At 40.3% G+C, this 12359-nt stretch overlaps 1 protein-coding gene across 5 annotated transcripts in view; it reads right to left on the bottom strand.

The window, feature by feature from the left end:
* Window positions 1-977: 977 nt before the first annotated feature.
* LOC120564171 (cytosolic carboxypeptidase 4) overlaps window positions 978-12359 on the bottom strand; it is a 121232-nt gene continuing 109850 nt past the window's right edge. For all 5 annotated transcript variants that reach the window (XM_039808941.1, XM_039808947.1, XM_039808942.1 and 2 more), the window contains exon 27: window positions 978-4218. In XM_039808941.1, coding sequence (XP_039664875.1) covers window positions 3921-4218 — 298 coding nt within the window. In that variant the 3' untranslated portion in view covers window positions 978-3920. The remainder of the gene's footprint in view (window positions 4219-12359) is intronic.

Raw genomic sequence — 12359 nt, 5'->3', positions numbered from 1 at the left:
AGTGCACTAGTTGAAGGAGCTGAGAGGATTTTGAATAAAAAATAAAATTGATTGATTGATCACATGAAACGTTTTTTTTAAAGTTACTTACTAAACCTTTAATAAAGGCACTGAGCCCAAAGAGGGAGGGTTTTAAAGATGTGATTGGGCCAGCCCAGTATCAATAAAAAACCAAAAAATCAATGAGCCGATCTGCTTGTTCAATGGGCTGGTCCCTGGGAAGATGCCCATCATGGCCCAGCCATAAATCCTGGCCTGACTACTATCTACTGTTTCTTTAATTGTTCTGTTGGAAATCCATCAACTTCATAAAAGTTCAGTACTAACTTGCACGAGTACCCCTTTACTGTCAAACGCTATTTCATGCCTGGTTCATACATGTTCATGAGGGACAGAAAAATTATAAATTTACATAATATTTAAAAGAACATCACAGCCACAAGCCGAATTGTATTTTGACATCAGTATGTATCCATTAGAGATTTGTGTGACATAATGATGTTCCTTTATCATATATTATTTGATTTTGGCGGTCAGGTGGTAAAGGCATACCATATGATGTGTTAGCAGCTGTTAGTTTCTCTGCTTGTGGAAGGCAATGCTCTGCAGGCTGCTGCTCTGACCGAGATGGAACACTCCCCCCTCGTGGATCATTTCCAGCCAGAGTGGGTAGAGATTATGAACTCAGAAGGTGCTTTTATATCTAAAAATACCACACTGCAGACTGGATGGTGTGACTCACCCTCCATGCTGTGTGCTCAATGGTTTGTTAGGCTATTTTTAGAGTCAGACAGTTAGTTCAGAGATCAAAAGTCCATTTGAGGTTTAGTAGTATTCAGGCAACTTAATCATTCTTTGTCCATTTTTAAACAACTAAAACTCTGGACTAGTAGGTCTCTTTATAGAAAAAGATGAGACATGTAGTCTTATTATAAACTGGCTCGTTGGCCATGACAACAATGTGAACGGACCCAACATGCCGAATAAAAAGTTATTTATTATAACAAAAAAGACTGCAAATCAAAGAACACAAAAAGATAAGTAACAAATGATCTTAACCAAACAACAGGGTTGATAGTAGACTGGAACCTGTGCCTTTACAGCCTGTGGAACACTCGACCCAGGTGTCCAAATCTGCACACAAACACGGGCAGTCACAGTCTAGTTTTAGTCAAAACCAAGTTTGAGCAGTTTAATCAAGCTTAAGAAAACATCTTCCATGTCAGAACCTCTTAAATAACTGGGATTGAAAATTGGCCACAAACTGACTGATTGATCCCGAATGCTGTTTTTTTTAAGTGAGCTTTTGTCAAGGGATTTGAAGGGCTGCATCCAGACATGAAACATGATTTGCAAATGTATTTTGAAACAAAACCAGCATTGGACATATTATCAAGTATGACTAATCAGAAACATTAAAACAAAATACAGTACTCTGGGCTTTTTTTCCACAAAATGTACTTGGTAAAAAAAGTATTTATCTGTACTGAAATTGGAAGGTCATTCTTGACCTCAGAAACAGTATTTAACAATCTCACCACAAGGTCCATTTACAGTAGAAGCTGTTCTGGAGCTTTCCATTGCATCACATAATCTTCCTCAGCAGGTGGAGTGTTAGTTTTTGTTTCATAGTTTTGTCTTGTCAATATCTTGTATTCCTCATTAAAAAACATTATTTTATGTATTTATATAACAACTTTGAATGTAATATATTCATAATTTCTGTTAACAAAATGAACATGAGTAATGAAATTGATGTTTCTGAGCAGTGACGACAAAATCAACAAACATTAAACGTTAAACATTTTACTGAAAACAAACTTCACATCTGATCCACAAAACAAACACATTTACTCAAAGTGCCTCATATTTTCCATGAGTGTCAATGGAAATTACACATATCTTATCAAATCTAGATCATAACACATACATTTAGCTGTTACACAAACCAAAGATCACAGCACCACCCTACACTGTATGATCTACATATTCCATGCACAAATTCAGCTATCATAAAGTAGAAATACCTATTGTACACTTACAGTATCGTTTAACAAGGACTAGTGTTTGGCCAGGATTATTAATTTTAATTAATGCACCCTCCTTATCGCTGCTGAGTAAAACCCTCCTACAGAAACCCTTCTAAATTTAACTGGAGTTGTTTTCTTCTGAAGAAAAAGGTAGTTAGCATGTAGTGTGTATGTTCCTATAGGAATGGGTTAATTCTACTTATGCTTATTTATTGGTTGCATGAGACAATCCACCCTATTAAGACTATCTTATAATACTGCCGCGGTGACCAGTTGCTAATAAATCATTTAGAAGCTGATTACCATCTGGGACTTTTGGAAACTGTAGCCTGTTTTTCAGCTTTAAAAAAGGCATGACCGCATTGTTAGCTTTCCTCAATAAGAGCCAAGTTCCACACTTCATGTGAGTTTAGGTCTGATTGAAATGGTCACTTTCTTTCAAGATTTGTACTGCTACAGTATTTGTGTATAGGAGGTCATACACGTTTTAGACTTGTGTGTTGGAAATGATGTATCATACTGCTGATCCAACAAAGAAAAGACCTTCAAAGAGCCAATAGTCATATGAACACTCACAAACATGGAATGACTAAATCTTAACTCTACATCTACTTATGAGCTTTTCGTTTGCTTTCAACCTCACATCTTGATGCTCCCTGTCTATATACCACCACCAGTTATCACATGGCCGACCATGACCAAGACCATGAGGAGCAGTGGGGAAGCTCAGAGAAAAGCCAGTATTACACAGTTAATGTTATGCTGATGATCAACTAATGGGCCACTAACTTGGATGATTTATCGATTAAGTAATATAATTAATTAATTAATTAATAAAATTGTCATTTTTACTCAATTAATTCAATTGTAATTTTACACAACACCATCAACATTGTGCTAAGTATACAATATATGCTAGTAATAGGTAGTGCTGGCCAAATGAAGCTTCATGAATCTTCATGAATCTTCATGAACCATTGTCTTTATTTTCTAAGCCCACTAGATGGCGCTCTCTGCTCAACAAAGCACACAGAATTGAGTCTTTTTCTTCAAACCAAAAGCGCCATCTAGGGGGCTCATAAAATAAAGAAAATGGTTTGCTTCATATGGCCATCACTAGTAATAGGGGACTTATGATTAAGGGTAGCTACCGCAGCCCCTGTGTACTATCTACTCAGGGCCAGAGTTCCCGAGGCTAATCTGCTGACATCAAGTAGGGAGAATCAGGGAACCCAGTCACATGCCACCACTAGCTTTAGCAACATCGCAATCCATGTCGGCACCAATCAAGTAAAGATGAAGCAGTCAGAGATCACAAGAGAAAGCAACGTGAAGCCCTTTGTAGTCTGTTTCAATATGAGCTTAATAAATTAATCACTAATCATCTTTCTGATGTTTAACAATGATATTTCAGTGCCACGATGGTTTACAGGTGCATGTGATGAAAAAGTGGTAGGACGTTACAGTTGTGCGTAATGACAGCTGCTCTGGTGCCGTTGGAGCGCTTTGTCATTCCTCTCATGTCTAACAAGCGGTGGAGCAGGCACAAGTATCCATATCCATCTCCATGACAACTTAGCAACTCCACGGACTGTTCAGATGGAGAAGAATTCTCCACAAAAAGCTAGTGAGTGAACCAAGATTGTTCTATTAAGCCAGACTTTAGTGTAGAGTATTGTTTTCCTTCCCCAAAGCCTGTATTTAATCTCACACTCTACTCTAAGGTTAAAAGAGAAATTATATGTTATCCACTTGTAGTTTAGTTTGTGTGTGTCATTTACCTAGGCATTTCTTTTCTTTCGAATGCACCTGTTGAGCTCCATGAAGGAAAGCTTACAATGATAGAAGACCTTTTAGAGAAGAACTGTAGAGAAATGTAGAAATATTCCTTTAACTTATGATTTGTCCATTGATGCCCACACCGTTTCTCTTCTCACTGAGGGCCTCGCTGGAGGCCTGTCTCATCGGGTGAGGAAAGAGACGGCTCTTCATGCTCAACTGCTGCAACTGGCCCATGCTGCCTCGTCCATGTCTTGCTCTCCTGTGTCCTTCATCACCCTCGTCCTCTTCATCACTACTGGCCATATTGCTGTTGACATCTGAATCCAGATCAGTGCCTTTGAGCGCGGGACAGTCTGTGGAATACTCAATCTCCTCAACACATGGAGGCTCATCGTCTTCAAAACAGCTACATGAGAGAAGAGGAGAGTTATGTTACGTTAAGTAAAACATGCTGGGTGAATACTCTTCTTTCCTCAGAAAACATTAGCAATAATGATGTGAAGAGTTATTTATTCCATGTAGACATCCGTTAGCAGTTTCCTTGTTTCTTTCTTGGCGTGTCATAGGAATGTCAGACAACACTTTCTGACACTCTACATCCTGTTTCTCCTGTTTGTATTCTTTGTGTTTTATGGCTCCCACTTTGAAAACAAAGAATTGAAAGGAAGAGGAAAGACATTTCACTTATAGTGTTAATAGTCTGGAATGTGTAAGACTTTTTATACTATTAACTATGACATGCATGTTGAAGTGAGATAGCACACATGCTATTGGCTCACTGGTCTAGGGGTATGATTCTGGCTTTGGACAAGGGTTCAAATCTCCAACGAGTCCTCAGAGGTGAAAACTCTTTTGCCTGAGTTTTTAGCTGTCCCCCTTACGTGATGCTCTTTCAAGCAGATCTTTGTCTCCTGCCAACATTTTGACATGGCACATTAGAAAAGGGTTAACGGGTGTAAACATATGTACATAATACAATGAATGATGGCTGAAATCCGTTTAGCTGCTTGAGTTTCAGGCTCCTGGTGTTGTTTATGCTGGTTGGCTGTCACACTGTCATGACCTACTGGGACATTGGCCCAATCCCAAAGTCCGGACTCACAGACTCAAGGACTTTGGTGCGCGTTCTCGCGAAATTCGTAAGGGCTTAGGGTTGTCCCGATGTGGAATTTCAAAGGGCGTGAGGGTTTGAGTACACACTTAGCGAGCCCTTTCCGTGAGTCTGCATCGATGCAGACTTTACCAAAGGGAATTACCCACAGTTCAAAGCGTTGTGACGTTCACCCCAATCCGGAAATTACGAAGGTAAACAACAGCACGACACACGACCGCGGAACGGACCAACCTGTTGTCCAGCTTGTAAAACAAGAGTTTGGAATCAGGTAGCCGTCTCCTGGGCCTTGGCCGTGTGGAAAGCAACAAACTTAAAATGAAAATTCCCAAACCGGCAAGTGTCAGCAACATCTTTGTTATTAAACGTCGCCAAGGTAACATGTGATCTCGTGAAGTGCTGTCCCGATCCCATTTCTACCTATCTGAGCCCATGTGGCCTCACACACTCACTCACTTAGTACCTGAGATCAATTAAGTCTGTGAGTCCTTAGTCCTTAGTCCTCAGGGTTCACTTTGGGATTGGGCCATTGTCTTGCTATGGCATTTGTAGGGTTTCCAGTAAAACACCAGTCTACAGCCATGCTAGGGATGCTTTTTAAGCTAAATGCTAACATCAGCGTGCTAACAATGCTCACAATAACAATGTTAACATGGCAGGTTTAATAGTTCTTTCAATAATTAAGAATCCATTTGACTTTTCTCAGGGAATGAGGAGTGACTCCTGCTGCAGTAGTTCAAACATAAACTGAAATATCATTAAGTCAAAAATAATGTCTTAATGATTTTTATTATTAGAAGAAAAGACAACTTTCTGAAGGGGCCTGTAGGTGTACCAGAGATGTCGTTAGGCCTATTTTAGGGGTGCTGAAGCTGTTCCTAAGCCCCCCCTAAATAATAATAAGAACAACAAGAATAATTAGATTTTTTTTTTTTTTCTTCACCATTCATCTGTGTGTGTCGGTGTGTAGTGTGTCTGTTTTAATTCTTTTTTACAACTGTCAGCTGGTCGAAATGGCAGTGTTAGAGGCTCAAAATATCTATATCCAGCTACAAAATAGCCGAAAAGTTGGAAGTTAGACAGAAGTACAAAGAGTCGTTGTGCAATCAAGATGATGCACCGTCTCGTTGCATTGGTGTGAACTCGCAACTTTCAGAGCGTTGCAGACCGGAGCGTTACAAGTAACTGGAGGATTCATCTCATCTCGTCGTTACTCTTTGGTCTGAACGCGCTACTGCACGCACACACGCACACACACCGATACACACACAGATGAATGGTGAAGGAAGATTGATTAGCTACACGTAGTGAGTGATACAGAGTGAAATTGTAAGTTGTTTTTAATGACCTGCTTACCTTTAGCTACGTTTTCTTGAGGTAAAGGAAAGGGGATATTTTGGATTGCTATGGAAAACTATAGTCTAGCTAGAGTGAATGAGTGAAATACAGGAAATAGTTAACCTAGCAAGCTATCCACAGCTCTTTATTCATTGCCAATAATATAGCCTATCTCTATAGTATTCTAAAACAATATCAGTGCCCATAGAATGTTGTTGACACTGAAAACTAAATGTCATAGGGTCCCTGTTAATGCTATTGTACCGGTGTATCCTTCAATTCATTGAGCAGATGGAAACTGGAAGATATTTTAGCAGAGATAGAGAGAAGCAGGACATTGGCAGGGCAGTTGATTCTGATTGAGGTCAGTAGTGGTCTACAGCTCTAAGGAAATGCGTGGGGGGGTTGTTTTCTTCTAACAACAAGCATGTGTTGGCAGGTCTAGGCACTAAGGCATAGCCTAAACTAAATAATTTCATTATATTTACTATATACGCTATATTCTATTCATTGGCTGTGATAAATTAAATAAATATGTAGATGTTGCCTAAATGTGACTAGCTTTATCAATATCAATAATTGTTGATTTATATCATACATTGTGTACATCATTTGGCAGAATAAATTATCTTTATTTGAGAAACGCTCAAACTCCAAATTTCACTATGACCTTAAAATTCTGGTTCTTGGGTTATACTGTATGCAAGCCAAACTACACAGCGAAATGACACTCTGAACCAATCCACAGCGCAGTTACAGTAAGTAGTGTAATTAAATAGCATTCTTTGGACAACTTATCTTATAGAGAGAGGAATTAGATATAGTATGCTATTACTTTATTACACATTTACATGAGCAGACAGATAGCATTTAAGTCATGCTTACAGAAGAACTCATCAGGAGCAAAGTCTGGCCTAACTAAATTCCCCCATGCAGCTTTGATGTGTCTAAAAGCTAACATTACAGTAACTTTTGTTGAACATAGTAGAAATGGAAGAAGAGGATATGTCTGTCACTTTTTACTTGTTAACATCTTGGTTTCTTGACTGGTTGTTGGCATAAGTGTAGCTCTAAAACAGAAACAAAAGATTTAGCAAACGCAAGTTACAAATACCCTGGGGGCTAAGCATCCCCTGTCTTTAAATCCTAGTGACGTCCCTGAGGTGTACACTGTCTGCTGAGCTGGCAGGCTGAGCCCCGGCAGCTCTGGCCAACATCAAATCACAAAATATCAAACATCCCTTTTGGGTACTGGTTCTTTCTCTGAGAAAAGCAGGGCATATGACTTACAGAACACATGTTCATGGTCTAGCAGAAGACAAACATACAGTTCAACTGCAGTTGGACTTTAAATGTTGCCTCATAGCAGCTAGTATGAAACTATCATAAACTATACCACTGGTTTTTACACTGGGTGAAATATTCAGAACCAAAATGGTATGTTTGTATTCCATCCAACTGAAATATTATACGTGTCTGTTACATTATTCTCTACATATTTCCCCTGAACTCAACCTGCCATATCTTTGGACACTTTTGGGACCTCAGTTAGAATTTTAAAATTAATTGTGTGGGTCTGAACAAAGCTGCGTCTGTAATGATGGACACTTGAACACATCTAACAACGTGCTGCATAGTTTTTGAATATATTTAATGTTCAGGGTCTGTCTCCTCACACAGTGAGACCTTGACCTCAGCTTCAATCACTGGGATTGGCAGCTGACAGAAAGCCGGTAACAAGTAATCTGATTACACACACACACACGCATGCACGCACGCACGCACGGACACACACACACACACACACACACACACACACACACACACACACACACACACACACACACACACACACACACACACACACACACACACACACACACACACACACACACACACAAGGATGCTGGGAGAGCATGTAGAGACACACTGGGACTCTGTTGGGACAGAGAGGATGTGACACGCCCACTGATCTTCATCTTACCGTGAGAGAGACAGAGAAAGAGAGAGGGAGAAAACAGAGTGGAAGGAAAGAGGGATGCAGAGAGAGGAGGGGGGGGAGAAAAAGGAAGAGAGGAGAGCGACTGACTGAGCAGGAGTGAAAGAGACAGAAGGGACAGAGAGTGTATGTCTAGCATACTGATGACAGCAACTCATTGTGTGTGTGTGTGTGTGTGTGTGTGTGTGTGTGTGGTGTGTGTGTGTGTGTGTGTGTGTGTGTGTGTGTGTGTGTGTGTGTGTGTGTGTGTGTATGTGTGTGTGTGTGTGTGCTGTGCTGTGAATGGCAATGAAGCTTGTCTACAGAATGAGTCAGTACAATGCAAATGGTGATTCTCTGAAGGCAGCTTTGTTTACACTCTGATTTATTGGATTGGATTGATATTTTTTTCCATTATAAATTCCTTCTCTGAGCTGTGATATCAGAGCCAGCAGTGTGTAAATGCTCTGCCTTAGCTGGAAATGAAGTAACATGGAGAAGAGTGTTCCAGAAAACTTTCCTCTTTGTCAATAAAGAAGTCCTAATTTGATGTTGGTGGTTTGAGATGCTCAGGAGACGCACATCTTTAAAGGTCCCATGACATGGTGCTCTTTGGATGCTTTTATATAGGCCTTAGTGCTCCCCTAATACTGTATCTGAAGTCTCTTTTATATAGGCCTTAGTGGTCCCCTAATACTGTATCTGAAGTCTCTTTTATATAGGCCTTAGTGCTCCCCTAATACTGTATCTGAAGTCTCTTTTATATAGGCCTTAGTGCTCCCCTAATACTGTATCTGAAGTCTCTTTTATATAGGCCTTAGTGCTCCCCTAATACTGTATCTGAAGTCTCTTTTATATAGGCCTTAGTGCTCCCCTAATACTGTATCTGAAGTCTCTTTTATATAGGCCTTGGTGCTCCCCTAATACTGTATCTGAAGTCTCTTTTATATAGGCCTTAGTGGTCCACTAATACTGTATCTGAAGTCTGTTTCCCAATATTCAGCTTTGGTGCAGAATTACAGCCACTAGAGCCAGTCCCACAATGAGCTTTCCTTAGGATGTGCCATTTCTGTGTCTGTAGCTATTGAAGAGGAGAGGGGGCAAGGTGAAGGGTGGGGGTGTGGCCTTGACCAACTGCCACTTTTCTCATTTGAAAGCCATGATGTCTCTCTCTCTCTCATGGGTGGGCCAAATTCCCTGGGCGGGCAAAGCAGAGAAAGGGGAGGTAACCTTGCTCCTTATGACCTCATAAGGAGAAGATTCCTGATTGGTCCATCTGAGCTTTCATTTTCTCAAAGGCAGAGCAGGATACCCAGGGCTCGGTTTACACCTATCACCATTTCTAGCCACTGGGGGACCATAGGCAGGCTGGGGGAATGCATATTAATGTTAAAAAACCTCATAAAGTGAAATTTTCATGCGATGGGACCTTTAAGTAGAATTTTCACATATCTGTACTTTACTTTGTTTTTATATTTCCAGAAACTTTTACTTTTACTCCACTACATTTCCCCTGAGCAGCATAATTGTTAGTTTAGTCAGTTTGTCTTCAGGTGAGTGGCATGTTTAGAGAGTATCTGGGCCTAATGGAACTCTGCAGGAAGGTCAGGGGTCACATTATGGCTCATCCTATGGGGAGCATGAATGTCCACAGCATATTTCAGAGAAAGCAGCCATCCAACCAAAAGAAAAGCACACCCCTCACCCTAAAACAAAAAAGCAGCATAGAGATGACAAATTCTACGGACAGACAGCTTTGTTGACCACAAGAGGGTCCATGGCATTATCCACAATTCAATTGTATTTATAGTATCAGATCCTAAAAGAAGTTATCTCAGGACACAATGTCCACAAGAGCAAGCATTTGGTGTAAGTATTGACAGCCTCAAATCTGGGGTAGGCACTTTATTTTTGGTGTCGTTGGGCAAAGATTCAATTAAAATTATTTCAGCTAGTGTTAATTTTGTCACCTATTTTTTATTTAGTCTTAGTCTTAGTCTTGTGGCAAAAATTTGTGTTAGTCAAGTTTTAGTCGACTAAAAGTCTCGCCATTTTAGTCAAGTTTTAGTCAAAACATTTTAGTCTTTTTTTAAATAAATTATTTCTGATAACCATTTCAGACAAATAGTTATAAAAATAAATAAATGCTATATATATATATATATATATATATAAGTTATATAAATATTGAGCCTCTTCCTTATTTCACCAGTAAACGACAAAAACAACCACTGCATGAGGAAAGGATATTTTACAATAAAATAAATGCAGCAGAAACTGGCGAGTCGTATTTCAAGTGAACGCAACATATGTGTTGTTTTTCAGACAACGGCAGCTGCAGACTGTCGTACGTCTCGTGTTTGAAATAGAGACAAACCTTTACACCGTTTAGCTGTCAGCATTTTAACTGTGTTAAATCCAACTGCTAGCTAACGGTAGGCTAACGTTACCTGCTGCCAAGTGTAGTGTTAACTAGCGCCCCGTGCAGCGATGTTTCGGTTGACTCTAACGTCCGATTAGGAGCATCAGAGAGAAGCGCAGGCTATTCGGTCCGTAGTAGAATGGTCGGTTAGGGCACCTGTTGGTTGCCGGTAACCGGTCTCAGTAACAGCTGAATATTCTATCTCATGATGAAAAGTAGACGATTGTAGACGAAAAGGAAGAGAGATTTTATCTTAGTTTTTATTTTATGCCCAACATTTTAGTCTCGTCTTTTTTCGTCAACAATAATGCATGTTAATTTAGTCTTAGTCAGCGTTTTTGGACATTGGCGCATTCTCGTCATCGTCTCGTCTTAGTCATGGAAAAAAAGGTCGTTGACGAACATATTTAGTCTCGTCTCGTCTGACGAAATTAACACTAATTTCAGCAAATTGTAATTCAAGTGGTCTGAGAGAAACCTAGACTTCTGCACCCGGCTCTGTTTTCAGGCTTTAGAAAATCTAGCCGTCACGGGAGACTTTGGCCAACCACTGGTCATTTCAGGGAGAGAGAGCAATTGGTGAACTGCAATTACATTGGCCTTGTGACAAAGAGGGTAGAGCTGCAGCAAGAGGTCTCACTCTACTTCAAATCCTTGCTTTTTTTTGCACTCTACCCACTGCAGCTTTAACAACCATGGGTCTATCTTAATACCCACGTCTTGGGCACTTTAAGTGCATGTTTAGGCGCCACCATGTAATGTGTGTGTGTGTGTCCACATCTGAGGTAATGCTGACCTCTCCTGTATTGCCACTATCAGGCCAACATTTCCACCTACACACAAGGAATAACAAATTCTAAGCTTACCACTTAGTATATCAAGCACCTTCCCGCTCGGCAGAGGATTAACCCTTTCCTTTTAAGACTCTCCATAAGCTGTCCTCTGGATGGTATCACCTCCCGCTCAGAGGCGTTATGTGGAGGATTGCATGACCATCACAGTGTTTCAGAGAGAAACATGAATATAAAAGTTGCTGCTTTGTCTAATAATATTGTGTGAAGACTTCAGTGTCCTGCTCAGTGATAAACGGCAGCACAATGGAATTGTAGCAACCATAGTGTGAATCCGATCATAATACAGTGTTAGTTTTATCTGACAAAGAGCTGCTCGTCTCAAGTATATTTCACTAGCTGAAAGAGAATATGAGGGCACAGCTAACTGTTTTCCACGGCGCACAGCAGGCGTCAGGTCTCCGGCCCTGGCTGTCTGTGGATTATAGTGCTGAGCCAACAGTGGTTTTTCAAAGACAGGGAGAAGATCCTGTGGGTGCAGTGAGATAGAGAGAGAGAGAGAGAGAGAGAGACAGACAGACAGAAAGCAAGAGAGAGAGAACACTCAGTCCCAGCTATAGGACTTACTGAATATCTCTTCCTTTCACAAAGATCTCTTTTAAGACCAGAGCTCAACCCTCCAGAGTTCCTCTGCTACAAACAGCAGGATATAGTTCTATCATAAGATGTGTGTAATATCCAGAGGTATGGGAACAGACGATGGCATGTAAACCAAATGCAGCAGACAGAAAGCAAACAGAGTGTTGTAATTATGATGTGACCATGGTAGTTTATTGCACTGGAACATTTACTATACTATTAAAGAAATTGTTCTTGATAAATATGGATATTATGTGTGCTTGGTGTG

The sequence above is a fragment of the Perca fluviatilis genome, chromosome 8, assembly GCF_010015445.1.
Source record: "Perca fluviatilis chromosome 8, GENO_Pfluv_1.0, whole genome shotgun sequence".
NCBI lineage: Eukaryota > Metazoa > Chordata > Actinopteri > Perciformes > Percidae > Perca > Perca fluviatilis.
This window is presented reverse-complemented; position numbering and strand designations above follow the sequence as displayed.